The sequence below is a fragment of the Tamandua tetradactyla genome, chromosome 12 (assembly GCF_023851605.1).
Source record: "Tamandua tetradactyla isolate mTamTet1 chromosome 12, mTamTet1.pri, whole genome shotgun sequence".
In the NCBI taxonomy this organism is placed as follows: domain Eukaryota; kingdom Metazoa; phylum Chordata; class Mammalia; order Pilosa; family Myrmecophagidae; genus Tamandua; species Tamandua tetradactyla.
In genome coordinates this window covers 49,257,233-49,275,647 of record NC_135338.1, presented here as the reverse complement: position 1 = coordinate 49,275,647, position 18,415 = coordinate 49,257,233, and the positions used below count along the sequence as shown (strand labels likewise).

The window sequence follows — 18,415 nt, the reverse complement described above, 5'->3', positions numbered from 1 at the left end:
CTACAGAATCCTGACTGATACACATAGTTAAAAAAATATCCTTCCACAGTATATGTTGTACTCAGATATTTGTTGAAAAAAAAATACTTTTTGTCAATAAGGTTCAATAGTATAAAATTCTGAAACATATGTATACTGCAATGATAGGGTAATTAATCAAGTCTTGAAATAGCTTATTAGATCTCTGCATATTTCCTCTCAAAGTAGAAATTTTCAATAGGCTATGTTTTGAAATTGAAATACAATGTTAATTTCAAAGTTACTCACTTGCTTGTTATATGGCTATGTAAATGCAAAAAAATTTATAAATTATTACCAAAAAAAAAGGATTTAAGGGACAAGTCAATGAAAGGAACTAAACTACTGGCCAATTTGGAGTCTTTCATGAGAACTGAGGAGTTCTTTAAGACATATGGAGGGAACCCAGAAAAAGTGATGGCACTAAAGAAGTCAAAGGAGGATTGAGTTTCAAAAGAGTGGTCAGTGCAAATGCGGAGAAAGGTTAAGTGAGGTAAAAACTAAAAATTAACCAGTAAGACAGTTCGTGTACATGGATCAGAAGACTTAATAGTAAGATGTCAACATTCCCCCTATTGATCTACAGATTAAATACAATCTGTATCAAAATCCTGGATGCCTTTTTTTTTTTTGGCAGAAATTTACAAGCTGATCCTAAAGTTCATATGGACAGTCAAGGGACTCAATGCACCTAAAAAATCCTGACAAAGAACAACAAAGTTAGAGGGCCCACACCTACCACTTTCAGAACTTACTAAAAAAGCAAGTATAGAACTGGCATAAGGATAAATCAATGGAATAGAAATGAGGGTCTAAAAATGAATTTTCATATTTATAGTCAATTGATTTTTAACAAAGGTGCTAAGACAATTCGATGGGAGAAAGAATAGTCTTCAACATATGGTGTTAGAACACTTGAATATACACATGCAAAAGAATGAATTTGAAACCCTATCTCACACTTTACAAAAATTAACCAAAATGGATCAAAGAACAAAATGTGAGTAATAAAATTTAGGTGAAAATGTAGAAATGATTCTTTGTGACCTTAGGTTACATAAAACCCTTTTAGATAAAAAACAAAAAAGCATAAGTAACATAAAAAACAGATATATTTGACTTCCTCAAAATTAAAATATTTTGTCTTTCAAAGGGTACCATAATGAAAGTGAAAAGACAACCCACAGAAAGAGAGAAAATATTTGCTAATTATATATCTGATAAGGGATTTGAATACATAAAAAATACTTGTAGCTCATAATAAAAATACACATAAATCAATTTTAAAATGGGCAAAAAATCCAAATAAACATTTCTCCAAAGAAGATAAACACATGGCCAATATTTATATGAAAAGATGTTCAACATCATTAGCCATCAGGGAAATGCAAATAAAAACCACAATGAGATACTATTTCATGCCCATTAGGATGGCTAGAATAAAAAAAAAACAGATAATTTCCAATGCTGTTGAGGATATGGGGAAGTTGGAACCTTCATAAACTGATGGTGGGTTAGTAAAATGGTACATCCCTTTTGTAAAACATTGGGGCAGTCCCTTGCAAAGCTACCAAAAAATCCAGCAACTCTACTCCAGGGTACATTCCCTTGGATATATTCTCAAAGAAATTGTACACAAATGTTCATAGCAGCATTATTCACAATAGGGTTGTTTCCACTTTTGGGTAAACAAAATGTGGTATATCCATACAATGTAATGTTATTCAGCATTAAAAATTCACAAGATTGATAAACCTTGAAAGCATTATGCTAAGTGAAGGAAGCTAGTCTTATATTGTACAATTCAATTTATATGAAATGTCCACAATAACTCAATTAAGTTTTTTTAGTAACCTCTGGATTTGCTAAGTAGGAGCTATGTTTACTTTCATGAGAGCAGTTTCAGTCGAGTGGTGAATGTAGAAGCCAGATTAAAGAGGAAAGTGAGAAAATAGGCAAAAAATGCTACCCACTCTTTCAAGATGTTGTAACAAAGGAAAGAAGATGTACTAGGAAGGGGGCAGGTTTATAGGGAGATTGATATTTTTAAAAAGAGAGTCAATGAGCCAGTAGGAAGAAAGAAAGTGCAGCTATTAGATAGAGCAGGTGTGGGGGAGGGAGCTGTGAGAGCTAGTATGGATAGAATAAGACACAGGAGAGAATTGCAGCTCTGGTTTCAAACACTGAAATGCAGTGTACCTTTTCCTTGTTAGAAAAAGAAACCATTTTTTCCTAAGGTCTGACTAGGTCTAGCCTTTTCTTCTCTAAGATAATATTGCATTTTCCAAGAGATTCCAATATTTCCACTTTACCAAACAAGTATTCCTTAGTAGTCAGAACTAGATTCAGGTAAGGGAAAGGACCTTGCAAGAAATAGTATGGTCTTCAAGGATTATAATAATATAAGAAATTGGCTTTAACGTCAAAAAAGTGAAATGACAATATCTCTCAAAACAATTTTTTTCCAGTTCAAAATAAGACTAATGTCATTTATATGAAAGAATGTGAAATTGCAATTATTTTCAAATTGCTAAATATTTTTTTTCTAAAATCTGAGCCTAAATGGCCATTTTAGAAATGTGGAGCATGTCCATGGAACATTCCAATGTACCTATTTCCTATAATTTAAAGCTCTCCTGTAACAGCTTTTTACTCCATATATATATAAAAAAACAACTTTTTTTGTGGGTTCATTACTTTCCAAGTCCTACCACAGTAATTTAAAAATTTCTGTTTTCTGAATATTTAAATTTAAACTCAAATCCCAGCTGAAAGATCTTGACAGAAATCCCTCCTATTAACAGTTACTACACTACTTAAAAAGTGTAGTGATGTGTTATCTTTATTTCTTTTCTTATCTCTAGGCTATAAATTATATCCTGATGGGTGCTCTGATCTTGAGAAGTACCGTTCCCAAATGAAACAGGACGCTTACTACCATGAGCAACTGCTCCAGAGAAGAGGAAGAACTTCTAACCTCAGCAATTATTCAGGGCAAGCAGCCTTCTTGCCAGTTGTCATTTTCATCAGTTGCAAGTACAATGATGTTAATTTGGGTTGAGCAATTTGTATCTCTGGATCAAACACCTCTTGGTTAAGACATGGCTAAGTCTCCTTCTAGAGAAATGCTGCTGCAGAAGCCAGAAATTATGGAGTCCAGAAATGATTTTGTTATAAATAATATGTAGCTGTGTTAGGTCATCGTTTTGCCCTTAGTCATCCTGACTCATTCACTGCGTTAGTGTTCACATTGAATTAACATAAAGTCAAGACAAATTCTCTTCTGAACACCTCAGCAATACTGACTCATTTATTTTTTGCTGCTAATAGTTTCTTATCATAATATTGAACTTTGCTAATGTGTATGTTTATTTTAAAATCACAATAATAACTTTATTTACAGGAGAAACAGAGATTTAATGTAGTGGTTAGGGGCACCTATGTGCAGCATCATGCTGCTTGGGTTTGGATCCAGCTCTGCCACTTGCTAGCTGCAGCTCAGCCAAGTTATTTGAATTTTGTGCCTCAGTTTTCTCATCAGAAACAAGGGAATAATATAAAAGCCCTTCAAAGAACAAAATAGAAATTAAATTAATTCACATAAAGTGCTCAGAACTATGCCTAGCACACAGGATGGCCTCAGTAAATTTTACTCATTATTATTAGCTATTATTTTGAATGCACTGAGAAAATCATTCACATTATAAAATTTGAATCCAAATACTGAAAACAGATTAAAAAATTTGATGGTGTATTTTCTCAAGAGCTAACCATATCCTGCAGAACCAGGAAAGGGTCAAGCATAAAGTGGAAGAAGGAGACCTGGGGTTCTAGTCATGACTTTACCACAACCAGCTGTGTGACTCTGGGCCTTGCTTCTTCATGTGCATGACCAAAGAATCCATCTACCTACTCTCTGACGTTATTTCCAGCCATGAACAATCTACAATTCTTTGAATTCAAATTTTTTGCTCTATCAGAACAGAACGGAATCTGATCAGAATACAAATAAATATCAAATAGTTTTTATGAACTTAAAAAAAATGAAAACATGGACAGATTCCAAAGTCCAAAGTATGAGTTTATGTGCTCCTGTCCCTGTAAATATTTTCTTGTGAACACTTTAATGAGAGTTCGATTAAATAAACCAGAATAAAGTTTGAAAATCTTTCCTGGATTTACAATGGTTTTGGGATTCACCTAATCTTTTTGGGACTGAGTGCAAGTGGGGCTCCTGGCTTTTGACTTCATTTCTAATCCTAATTTTCTTTTATTAACAGTGAGATATCCCATAAATAAATTTTCAGGAAAGAACAAAATTGTGGTACATTTCAAATAAAATTAATGATTTGATTTCTAAGATCATTGAACTTCTGAAAAACTTGTTTTATCAGAGATGACAAATTAAAACTCATGAGAAACAGAATGATAGTGCTTTACATATTTATTTTAAAGGACAATATAGAAGAAAATATATAATGTCTCATAGAGCATTCAATAAAAAATAGTTTCAAATACAATTTTTTTTTTCGCATGGGAACTGAACTTGGGTCTCCGGCATGGCAGGTGAGAATTTTGCCACCGAGCCACCGTAGCACCACCCTTAAATACAATTTTAAAGCTTTAAGTCTCTACTTAGGCTAAACAGATACTCTTTGGGTTTTAAAAGTTCAGTTTTAAAGGCAGATTTCAGACCTCTTAATCGACATGATGGCTAACGGCCAGTTTAAGAACAGCAAAAACAAAACATGCATTTATAAAAATTTGAGGAAATTCATTGAAATGTTTTATAAACATTATAAACAAAACCTACCATATAATATGGGAGAGATGGTTTCATATCCACTTACAAATGCTTAAATACTTTATTTTATAATTTTTTTTTTTTAACATGGACAGGCACCAGGAATAGGACCCGGGTCTCTGGCATGGCAGGCAAGAACTCTGCCAGTGAGCCACTGTGCCCGGCCCTTATTTTATAAATTTTATCTCAAAAAGTTATTATAAAATTTTTATTATACATTTGGGATTAAACTCCCTATGTCACCTTTACATGTATCAAGTGTAGGTATTTGTATTACATAAACACACTACTTTTACCCTTGTATAATGCCCTTACTAAGAACATATTTGGGATAAGGAACAATCAGAGCATAGCAAAGTGCTGCTTTAACTGTTTAATTAAATATTGTGTGTCCACATGATCTGGAAATGCTGTTTTAGACTTCTGAGCAGCAACATAGCTTCTCTGTAGATCCCCAATCTGTAAAAATATCAGAATAAGACTCCAAAAAATTTTTAAAGGCATATTATCTGCATACTATAGAAATTCAAAGGGTTCTTAAAAGGTTGAATTGTTTATTATATTACTTTGATTTCATAATTTCTCATCTAAATTATAATTTAATCTTGAAAAATACATGAGAAAAATAAAATAACCAATTATATAAATAATTTATCCTCCATTAAAGATATCTAGTTATGAATTCATAAACCTGTGTTTTATTTCCCTGTCATTAATAGTATTATAAACATAAAATGACATTTGCATTGTAAAACAGCCAGCTGTGTATAGTTTAGGAAAACTCTTAGTAATGTACCACAGACAAAGACATTATTTTGTGACTAGGCATTATCTTTTAGACAGAAAACTCAAGAAAAATAATTTTATTTAAAACACAATAACATGTTCTGTGGTTTCAAATGGTACTAACAGAATAATTTTGGTAAGATATGTGGTTTTAAGGATTTATTAAGGGTGTCTCTAATTTTCAATTAACTTTGTATAAAAGTCTGGTCCCGAAGAAAATCATACAGTGTATATATATTGAAGCCATTTAAACACATTTTGATTCATGCATACATTTCTAAAGGAAAAGAGTTTTTTAGTTTTTGGATACAGAAATAGCCTAGAAAATACAATTTTGGTAGTTTTTTTCATACCACATACATGTATTTAAAACATAAATTGTTTTCTTTTTTAAATCACAGCATTTCTCTTTAACATATTTTTTCTTGTGAAAGTATAGCTTTTGCTCAAAGAAATCTCACTTGAGTACAATATTATTAAAATGTGACAATATTCCTGAAAGAAAGTAATCAAGTCTTCTTTATGGTTTAACTAAGCGGCAACACGGTATAGTGGAAAAAATATGGGCATCTTAGGCAGCTGGTATGATTCTGAACTGGCACTACCATATAAGGTAAATCCTCCATTAGGATTTAAAGTGCATGAGGGGAGTAAAAAAAATAAAAATAAAGTGCATGAGGATGAAGGTTTTTGTTTGTTTGGCTCATTGCTATACCCTCTGTGCCTGGAACAGTGCCTGGCACATAGTAAGACTCAATAACCAAAACACTGGTTGTATGAAAAAATAAACAGGGAAAGGTCAGAGCTACTCGATGCTGCGGAGATGCTGGGAGAAGTAGAGGAGGCAATACAGTATCTAGCATAGCAGCTGGCGCTTAAGTGCTCAAAAATTAGTTATTAATGGCTCATTGTAGGTTCAAAACAGAAATGAGAGTGAGGATCACTTCAGAGTCATGCTATGAAAAATAACACCTTTTTTATCATTTCTTTTGGTCTATCAAAACTCATACTTTACAGCAGCAAGCATTTTTAGCCATCTCATCCTCAAAACAGACTCACCATGGAGTCTGTTTTTCAAGGAAGGTTTCAAGTAAAACCTTTATGACTGGCTGCTAATAGGTTACTTTATTCTCTATTTTATCTTTGTTATCTTTACAGACCAGCATCATATTGATAAAAGAAAACAGAAAGCAAAACAAATAAAATGTTCTCAGGTAGATGGGCCTATGAAACTAGAAATACCAAGGTATGAAAAAGGGCAGAAAATTATTAACAAATATTCTCATGAATTCTAATGAAATGGTGAAGAGAAAAAAGATGCTGAAGTTATTAGATGGCTTTTGTTTGTCTGTTTTCCTTTTATGATACGAGTCCTTCTAGGGTTTGCCTATTAACTGACCTGCAACACAGCAGTAACAGTTGCACTTCTCCACATTGTTCACAACCAAAATAGTTTTCACAGTGATTGTGCCAGAGAGTTAGTGGCAATATGACCTACAAATATTGTATAGGATTTGCTGTAAAAACCAATTATTAAATCTTTCTCAATCCAGGAGTTAGCAAGCATTTCTTCAATAACTAAATGGCATATCTTAAAGCCCATTAAAGAAGTCTCCTGCAATTTATGACAGCGTTAAGTTCAATAAATATTTGGTGACAAATTCCTTTAACATTTATTAAACTGTTTCTTGAACTGAAGATGTATATATATCTAATAAGAGTGCTTAAAAAATTATTTATTTCAGGAAGTTAAAGACAGACTTTTTATTTATCTGTGCTTTTTTTTAATCAAAAGAGAAAAACTACAAATCAGATGATAAATTAATAAAGAGAGTACCTTATCAGAGACTATTGCAAAGTTAAAATGTGGCTCATACATGTGGGGTGCTAAAGATGATGCAGTCTGTAGCAGTGCCATTGCCTATGTAAAAAAAAAAAAAAAAGAAAAGTCAAAGGTATATGAGCAGATATCAGCACTATACTTGTGATTTATTTTTGTATAAGAATCCTTTACCTAGGATAGGGCCTTATTAAACACTATCCTATGATAAATACAGATGATATTCTTTATAAAATTCCTCATGAAATACAATGACTTAGTAACATACAGATAACTATTTGCCTCTTGCCAAAATTATGTTAATAATAAAATGCTTCAAAAGAGAGAGAAAATAAAATTGAATTTTTAAAGTAGAATTGGAAGCCTACAGTAGCTTTAAAGTTATTTGAGAAGCACTGTTCTTATATAGTTTATATTTCAATATCACATACAACCTGAAATATAGTCCTCTAGAAGCTAAAAATAGTCTTCTTTATCTTGTTTTTGCTCTTAGTGACTGATTTAGCAAGCTTTTAAAAAAAAACTTTTTTATGGTAGCAACATATATAAAATAAAAAGCTATCTTAACCACTTTTAAGTGTACAATTCCATGGCATGAACTACATTTTGATTAGTAAACTTTTAATTACCTATACTCTAATGCAACAACAACCAAAATATATAGCAAATCTCAAAACCCCAAGTTCTATGCAGGAGAATGAATAAGCATTGGCTGTGAGACTGCTGAACAATTTTCTAAGTGGAGCAGTGTACTGATTTGAAACTGTTATGTACCCCAGAAAAGCCATGTTCTTTTAGTCCAATCTTGTGGGGGAAGATCTATTGTGGGTAGGACCTCTTGATTAGGTTGTTTCCATGGAGATGTGACCCACCCAGTTGTGAGCTGGACCTTTTGATTAAGTTGTTTAAATGGAAATGTGACCCCGTCCATTCAAGGTGGATCTTAATTAGCTTGTCGGAGTCCAATAAGAGGGAGACCTTTTGGAGAAAGCACAGATGCTTGGAGGGCTGATATAGAAAGCAGAGAGATGAAACCAAGTCAAGGACACTTGGAGACAGAAAATGCCCCAGGAAATGCTAAGCTAACAGATGCAATCTCAAGTTTGCCCCGGAGGAGCTAAGAGAGGAACTGCAGATGCTTAGAAAGGGAAAAAAGCCCCATCAGTAGGACCCACAGGAGCTGAGAGAGTCATTTTGGAGAAAAGGGCCAGCAGACATCACCATGACTTCCCATGTGACAGAGAAATCCCAGATGTGATTGGCCTTTCTTGAGTGAAGGTATCCTCTTGTTGATGCCTTAATTTGGACATCTTCATGGACTTAGAATTGTACATCTGTAACCTAATAAATCCCCTTTGTAAAAGCGAGTTTGTTTCTAATATATTACATTCTGGCAGCATTAATAAACCAAAACAAACAGAAACTGAAAATGTCAAGCTTTCTGTTTTCTAATATACTCAAAAAACAAAATTCACATTATATTTTGTTGCCCATAGGCTCAAAGGACACCACTGAAGGACATGAGATTGCTCACATACACATTGTTAAGACCACAAATTCAGCATTCCAAGAGTCCAAATGCCCCTCCATCTTGTAGCTAAATCCAAAGCTTCTATTTATGACCCTAGGATACATTTGCATATCGTTTTTCCTAATCCAAGGCACAATGATATCAGTTCACATGAGATGGTGGATATTCATTTTATCTGGTTTTTTTTTTTTTTGGATATCCATTTTAAATAATAAGTGATTAGTATGATACATTTCACCAAATATTTAAAACTAATTTTATACTAGAAAAAATATAATAAGCCGGAAGGAGAGAAAATTATCAATATGAGGACAGAGAAAATTTCAAGAAGCACTTGCTTCTTACGGTTCTCATTTTAAAATGAGTTGTTTAAACCAGGTTCACATTTTAAACAACTGGTTTTTGTCTATAAAATATGAATCCAAGGGGAGGTGCCAAGATGGCGGCTTAGCAAGGTGCGCAATTTAGTTCGTTCTCCAAAACAGCTACTAAATAACCAGGAATAGTACAGAACAGCTCCTGGAGCCACATCAGCGACCGGACATGCAGCGTACCCCAGTCTGGACCAGCTGGACTGGCTGCGAGCCCCCCTAGAACCATGAGTTCCCCAAGCTGCAGCGGCCAGTGCCCCTTCCCCACAGACTGCTTCCCAGAGGGGAAAGGAAGGGGACTTTACCAGCAGGAGGGGCTGAGCACAACCAAACGCCAATTATGGAATTAATTAACAAATTCTAACAATTAAAAATAGGTCCCCAGCACAGGTGAACATGGTCAAAGCAGAGGTCGCTCATTTTTGCCCTGGTGCCAATGGGGCAAGGCTGACGGAAAAAGGAAAAAAAAAAAAAAAAAGAAAGAAACAGAGGTTTTTGTGACTGTGTTTCTACAAAGTCTTGACTGCCTTTGGATACCAAAGTGGCAGGACTTCTCAGGCTGCAAATGCCCCAGGCATGGGCAGAAACAAGCTCGTTTGAGGGCTTGTCTGGAGCCTGGGCCTTCTGCAGGGGAGGGGTGAAGCCCAACTCAGGTGGAATCTCTCCCTTAAGGAATTCAGATACTCAGGGCTTGGTAATTTGAAGCCATTAAAACCAGCCTACAACCTCTCCTCTGTCTCCATCACGCCCCCAGCAGAGAGAGTCTGCCAAAGTTAAAGGTAGCACATCATCTTGTGGTGGTGGGACCTGCAGGCAAACAAGTGCGTCATACTGGGCAGGCTAAGAAAAACAGAGCCCAGAGACTTCACAGGAAAGTCTTTCAACCTGCTGGGTCTCACCCTCAGGGAAAACTGATGCGGGTGACTCCTCCCCACAGGAGGCCAGTTTGGCCTGGGAAAATCTGGCTGGGCTCTATAATATCTAAGTAGACCCTCCTAAGGGTGGGGGTGGTGGGAAAGGCACCATACAAGCAGGGCAAGAAACAAGAAAACAAGAACTGAAAAATTCTCCTCTGTTAAACAAAACCTAAGCTAAAGGTCCAGAAAAAGCTGAACTGAATGTGAAAGAACAGACAGACAACAAATTTATCCAGCAAGAAAACCCTAGGTAAAAGAAGTGAAAACACTCTCCAGAATAAACTAATTAAGGTAATTAAATGCCCAGATGCCACCAAAAAATAACAAATCACACTAGGAAAACTGAAGATATGGCCCAGTCAAAGGAACAAACCACAATTCAAATGAGATACAGGAGTTGAAACAATTAATTCAGAATATACAAACAGACATGGGAAGCCTCATCAAAAACCAAATCAATGAATTGAGGGAGGATATAAAGAAGGCAAGGAATGAACAAAAAGAAGAAATCGAAAGTCTGAAAAAACAAATCACAGAACTTATGGTAATAAAAGGCACAGTAGAAGAGATGGACAAAACAATGGAGACCTACAATGTTAGATTTCGAGAGGCAGAAGATAGGATTAGTGAACTGGAGGATGGAACATCTGAAACCTGACAAGCAAAAGAAAATTTAGGGAAAGAATTGGAAAAATATGAGCAGGGACTCAGGGAATTGAATGACAATATGAAGTGCAGGAATATACATTTTGGGGGTGTCCCAGAAGAAGAGAAGGGAAAAAGAGGGAAAAAACTAATGGAGGAAATTATCACTGAAATTTTCCCAACTCTTATGAAAGACTTAAAATTACAGATCCAAGAAGTGCAGCGTACCCGAAAGAGAATAGATCCAAATAGACGTACTCCAAGAAACTTACTAATCAGAATGTCAGAGGTCAAAGAGAAAGAGAGAATCTTGAAAGCAGCAAGAGAAAAGCAATCCATCACATACAAGGGAAGCCCAATAAGACTATGTGTAGGTTTTTCAGCAGAAATCATGGAGGCAAGAAGACAGTGGGATAATATATTTAAATTACTAAAAGAGAAAAACTGCCAATCAAGAATTCTATATCCAGCAAAACTGTCCTTTTTTGTGGGAGAAATTAAAACATTTTCAGAAAAAAAAATCACTGAGAATTTGTGACCAAGAGACCAGCTCTGCAAGAAATACTAAAGAGAGCTCTAGAGACAGATACGAAAAGACAGAAGGGAGAGGAGTGGAGAAGAGTGTAGAAATGAAGACTACGAGTAAAGGTATAAAGAAGGAAAATTAGATATGACATATAAAATCCAAAATGCGAAACGGTAGAAGAAAGTGCAACCCATACAGTAATAACGCTAAATGTAAATGAATTAAACTTTCCAATCAAAAGACATAGACTGGCAGAATGGATTAACAAACAGGACCCATCTATATGTTGTCTAAAGGAAACACATCTTAGACCCAAGGATAAACGTAGGTTGAAAGTGAAAGGTTGGGAAAAGATATTTCATGCAAATTACAATCAAAAAGGAGCAGGAGTAGCTATACTAATATCCAACAAATCAGACTTCAATTTGTTGAAACAGTTAAGAGAGACAAAGAAGGACACTATGTATTAATAAAAGGACCAATTCAACAAGACATAACAATCATAAACATTTATGCACCGAGCCAGAATGCTCCAAAATACATGCAACTAACACTGAAAACACTGAAAAGAGAAACAGACACATCGAGCATAATAGGTGAAGACTTCAATTCACCACTCTCATCAATGAACAGAACATTTAGACAGAGGATCAATAAAGAAACAGAGAATTTGAATAATACAACAAATGAGCTAGACTTAACAGACATTTATAGAACATTACACCCCACAACAGCAGTATAAACCTTTTTCTCAAGTGCTCATGGATCATTTTCAAGGATAGACCATATGCTGGGTCACAAAGCAAGTATTAATGAATTTTAAAAGATTGAAATAATGCAAAACACTCTCTCAGATCATAAAGGAATGATGTTGGAAATCAATAATAGGCATAGTGCCAGAAAATTCATAAATATGTGGAGGCTCAACAAGACACTCTTAAACAACCAGTGGGTCAAGGAAGAAATTACAAGAGAAATCAGTAAATATCTCGAGGCAAATGAAAATGAAAACACAACATATCAAAATTTATGGGATGCAGCAAAGGTAGTGCAAAGAGGGAAATTTATTGCCCTAAATGCCTATATCAAAAAACAAGAAAGGGCAAAAATGGAGGAATTAACTGTCTGCTTGGAAGAAGTAGAGAAAGAACAGCAAACTAACCCCAAAGCAAGCAAAAGGAAAGAAATAATGAAGATTAGAGCAGAAATAAATGAAATTGAGAACATGAAAACAATTGAAAAAATCAACAAAACCAGAAGCTGGTTTTATGAGAAAATCAAAAAGATTGATGGACCCTTAGCAAGACTGACAAAAAGAAGAGAGAGGATGCAAATAAATAAGATCAGAGATGGAAGAGGAGACATAACCACTGACCTCACAGAAGTAAAGGAAGTAAGGACAGGATACTATGAACAACTTTATGCTAATAAATATGACAACTTAGATGAAATGGGTAACTTTCTAGAAAGGCATGAACAACCAACTTTGATTCGAGAAGAAACAAACGACATCAACAAACCAATCAGAAGTAAAGAAATTGAATTAGTCATTAAGAAGTTCCCCAAAAAGAAAAGTCCAGGACCAGATGGCTTCACGTGTGAATTCTACCAGACATTCAAGAATTAGTACCAATCCTGCTCAAACTCTTCAAAAAAATTGAAGAGGAGGGAAGCTATCTAACTCATTCTACAAAGCCAACATCACCCTCATACCAAAGCCAGACAAAGATATTACAAAATAAGAAAATTACAGACCAATCTCTCTAATGAATACAGATGCAAAAATCCTCAACATAATTCTAGCAAATCAAATCCAGCAACACATTAAAAGAATTATACATCATGACCAAGCAGGATTCATCCCAGATATGCAAGGATGGTTCAACATTAGAAAATCAATTAATGTAATATACCATATCAACAAATCAAAGCAGAAAAACCACATGATCATCTCGATTGATGCAGAAAAGGCATCTGACAAAATTCAACATTCTTTCCTGTTGAAAACACTTAAAGGATAGGAATAGAAGGGAACTTCCTCAAAATGATAAAGGGAATATATGAAAAACCCACAGCTAACATCATCCTCAATGGGGAAAAACTGAAAACTTTCCCCCTAAGATCAGGAACAAGACAAGGATGTCCACTATCACCCCTGTCATTCAACATTGTGTTGGCAGTTCTAGTCAGAGCAATTAGACAAGAAAAAGAAATACAAGCATCAAAATTGGAAAGGAAGAAGTAAAACTCTCACTGTTTGCAGATGATATGATACTATATGTTGAAAACCCCAAAAAATCCACAGCAAAACTATTAGAGCTAATAAATGAGTACAGCAAAGTGGCAGGTTACAAGATCAACACTCAAAAATCTGTAGTGTTTTATACACTAGTAATGAACAATCTGAGGGGGAAATCAAGAAAAGAATTCCATTTACAATTGCAACCAAAAGAATAAAATATTTAGGAATAAATTTAACTAGAGAAAAAAGACCTATACAAAGAAAACTACAAGAAATTGTTAAATCACAGAAGACCTAAATAGATGGAAGGGCATACCGTGTTCATGGATTGGAAGACTAAATATAGTTAAGATGTCAATTCTACCTAAATTGATTTATAGATTCAATGCAATACCAATTAAAATCCCCAAAACTTACTTTTCAGAAATAGAAAAACCAATAACCAAATTTATCTGGAAGGGCAAGTGCCCCAAATAGCTAAAAGTATGCTGAGAAAAAAAAATGAAGTCGGAGGTCTCACACTACCTGATTTTAAGCTGTATTATGAAGCTACAGTGATCAAAAAGCATGGTACTGGCATGAAGATAGATATATTGACCAATGGAATTGAACAGAGTGTTCAGATATAGACCCTCTCATCTATGGACAATTGATCTTTGATCAGGCAGTCAAGACAACTCACCTGGGACAGAACAGTATCTTCAATAAATGGTGCCTAGAGAACTGGATATCCATATGCAAAAGAATGAAAGAGGATCCATATCTCACACCCTATACAAAAGTTAACTCAAAATGGACCAAAGACCTAAACATTAGATCTAAGATCATAAAACTGTTAGAAGAAAATGTAGGGAAATATCTTATAAATCTTATACTTGGAGGCGGTTTTCTAGACCTTACACCCAAAGCAAGAGCATTGAAGAAATAAATAAATAAATGGGAACTCCTCAAAATTAAACACTTTTGTGTATCAAAGAACTTCATCAAGGAAGTAAAAAGGCAGCCTACACAATGGGAAACAATATTTGGAAATGCTTTATCAGATAAGGGTCTAGTATCCAGAATTTATAAAGAGATTGTTCAACTCAACAACAAAAAGACAGCCAACCCAATTACAAAATGGGAAAAAGACTTGAGCAGACACTTCTCAGAAGAGGAAATACAAATGGCCAAAAGGCACATGAAGAGATGCTCAATTTCCCTGGTTATTAGAGAAATGCAAATCAAAACCACAATGAGATATTATCTGACACCCAGCAGAATGGCCATTATCAATAAAACAGAAAATGACAAGTGCTAGAGAGGATGTGGAGAAAGAGGCACATCCACTGTTGGTGAGAATGTCCGATGGTACATCCACTGTGGAAGGCAGTTTGGCGGTTCCTCAAAAAGCTAAATATAGAATTGCCATATGACCCAGCAATACCATTGCTAGGTATCTACTCAGAGGACTTAAGGGCAAAGACACAAACGGACATTTGCACACCAATGTTTATAGCAGCATTATTTACAATTGCAAAGAGATGGAAACAGCCAAAATGTCCATCAACAGACGAGTGGCTAAACAAGCTGTGGTATATACATATGAGGGAATATTATGCAGCTGTAAGACAGAATAAGGTTATGAAGTATGTAACAACATGGATGGACATTAAGGACACTATGCTGAGTGAGATTAGCCAGAAACAAAAGGACAAATACTCTATGGTCTCACTGATATGAACTGACATTAGTGAATAAACGTGGAGAATTTTGTTGGTAACAAGACCACCAGGAGATAGAAATAGGGTAAGATACTGGGTAATTGGAGATGAAGGGATACAGATTGTGCAACAGGACTGAATATAAAAACTCAGAAATGGACAGCACAATACTACCTAGCTGTAATACAATTATATTAAAACACTGAATGAAGTTGAATGTGAGAATGATTGAGGGAGGAGGGCTGGGGGCATAAATGAAATCACAAAAGAAAGATAGACAATAAAGATTGAGATGGTATAATCTAGGAATGCCTAGAGTGTATAATGATAGTGACCAAATGTACAAATTTTAAAAATATTTTTGCATGAGGAAGAACAAAGAAATGTCATTACCGCAAGGTGCTGAAAATAGATGGTAATTAATATTTTAAAATTTCAACTAATGTGTGAGACTAAAGCAAAAAATGTTTATTTGGTACAAAATTCATATTTTGACTAGTACATTTCCTAATATAACTTATGTAGATAGCTTAATTGAACACCGTAAGTACATGGAAACTTGAGTAGGACATGAGATTTTGTTGGTTTGTCCAGAGTGATGCCCCGATGAATCCCAGAGTGATTTGATCAGTGAATAAAAAATATTTGCAAAGTCCCCTTTGTGGAATGGTGAGAACAGGGGAAAATCCAACCTCTCCAAGTTGAATTCTTGATATTCTCACAAACAGTGTGGGCAACCAAAGCTATAGGCTGAGCCCCCACTCTTGGGGTTTGTTCGTATGAAACTTAACCCCACTAACGATAGGTTAAGCCTACTTAAAATTAGGCCTAAGAGTCATCCCGAAGAGAACCTCTTTTGTTGCTCAGATGTGGCCTCTCTCTCCAGCCAACACAACAAGCAAACTCACCACCTTCCCCCTGCCTACCTGGGACATGACTCCCAGGGGTGTGGACCTTCCTGGCAATGTGGGACAGAAATCCTAGAATGAGCTGAGACTTAGCATTAAGGGATTGAGAAAAATCCTAGAATGAGCTGAGACTCAGCATGAAGGGATTGAGAAAACCTTCTTGACCAAAAGGGGGAAGAGTGAAATGAGACAAAGTGTCAATGGCTGAGAGATTCCAAACAGAGTCGAGAGGTTATCCTGGAGGTTATTCTTATGCATTAAACAGATAGCACCTTGTTAGTCAAGAGGTAAGGGAGAGGCTGGAGGGAACTGCCTGAAAATGTAGAGCTGTGTTCAAGTAGCCATGTTTCTTGATGATGATTGTATAATGATATAGCTTTCACAATGTGACTGTGTGATTGTGAAAACCTTGTGTCTGATGCTCCTTTTATCTACCTTGTCAACAGAAGAGTAGAACATATAGAATAAAAATAAATAATAGGGGGAACAAATGTTAAAATAAATTTAGTTTGAAAAGCTAGTGATCAATGAAAGGGAGGGGTAAGGGGTATGGTATGTATAATTTTTTTTCTGTTTTCGTTTTTTTTTTTTCTGAATTGCTACAAATGTTCTAAGAAATGATCATGATGATGAATATGCAACTAAGTGATGATATTGTGAATTACTGATTATATATGTAGAATGGAATGATCATAAAAAAAAATGAATCTATCTTATTTACTTTGGGAACACTATGAAATAAAGGAAATATCCCATGACATTTCTTTCCTAGTTTGGTTAAAAGTTTATCATAGTACTCACTCTTGCAGAGTTTCGGTTTCTTCATCTCTAAAGTGAGGACTGTAACAATATCTACTCTTAATTACCTTTAATATCATATGGCTGTATTTAGCATTTGTAACGTTTTATGTTAATAATAATAATAATACAATTTATTTATTTATTAAGTACCTACCATGTGTGTAACACGACACTTTTCCTACGCCAACTGCACACATGATCTGCTAATCCTCACTAAAATACCTCAGATCGGTACCATTATTACCCCATTTTCTCTATCGTTCATTCATTCCACAAATATTTACTAAGTATCTACCATGTGCCAGGAACTGTTTTAGGTACTGAGAATAAAGCAGCTATAAAACAGATAAGTTCCCTGCTTTCATGCAGCTGACATTGTACATTCTACAATAACTACAAAAATATCTGATAAGATAAATACTGGGAAGAAAAATAAATCAGGAGCTGGGATTTTTCTGAGGATTCTTTTAGAGTGTTGTTCAAAACAGCCTTTCTACAGAGGTGGCATTTAAGCCAAGACATGAATGACAAAAAGAAACAACGATCACAAGATGTGAATAAAGAGAGAACATTCAAAAAGCCCTGAAGTAATATTCAGTATCACATATTTGTGGAACAGCAGGGCTGCTGCCTGGATGTCAGTGGGTAAGGAGGGGTAGAAGATGCCATCTGAGGGGGAGCCAGAGGCCAGACTACAAGGCCTCACAGGTCATGGTTTGAGGTCCAGATTTTATTCCAAGTCAAAGACAAGCCACTAAGGTGGCATGAGTGGAGAAGAGTGGCCAGGCTTAGGATGTGGCTTGAAGGAAGAACTGTCAGGGCTTGCTGTGGATGGTGGGGGTGGGGAGTCATGAGGGAGGTAAGAAGGAGGCAGTAAAGAGTGGTTTCAAAGGTGGCTCCTACCATTTATTTGAGCAATTCGATGGGAGATGGTGAATGGTGGAACTATTTACTAAGGAAGGGAAGACAGAGAGGAGCAGATTTGTAATAAAGTCAAGTGTTCTGTTTTGGACTCAGAAAGGTTAAGTGACATGTCCAAGCTCATACCTCTAGTTAATGACAGAGACGAGAGTCAAACCTAGAACTGTTGGACTCTGAAGCTGATTTTAAAATAACATACAATGAGAGCCACATATGAAAGTTTTTCTTTGAAGAAAGTAGATTGTCCACTGTACCCCCAACTAGTTTGCCAACCTGCTCAACGTGGCCCTTCCTCATCTCCAGCACAGCCAGGTTGTTGTAGGCCTCAGCGTGGCTGTTGTTGTTGACCAGAGCCAGCCTGAAGCACTGATGGGCTAAACTGATATCTCCTATTCCCTAAAA

At 35.6% G+C, this 18,415-nt stretch overlaps 1 protein-coding gene across 3 annotated transcripts in view; it reads right to left on the bottom strand.

Moving 5' to 3' along the window:
- Nucleotides 1-4,444: 4,444 nt before the first annotated feature.
- The window catches only part of TTC8 (tetratricopeptide repeat domain 8), an 87,596-nt gene continuing 73,625 nt past the window's right edge, over nt 4,445-18,415 (bottom strand). For all 3 annotated transcript variants that reach the window (XM_077123286.1, XM_077123287.1, XM_077123289.1), the window contains 3 exons: nt 18,287-18,409; nt 7,446-7,529; nt 4,445-5,281 (listed from right to left, as the gene is read on the bottom strand). In XM_077123286.1, coding sequence (XP_076979401.1) covers nt 5,165-5,281; nt 7,446-7,529; nt 18,287-18,409 — 324 coding nt within the window. In that variant the 3' untranslated portion in view covers nt 4,445-5,164. The remainder of the gene's footprint in view (nt 5,282-7,445; nt 7,530-18,286; nt 18,410-18,415) is intronic.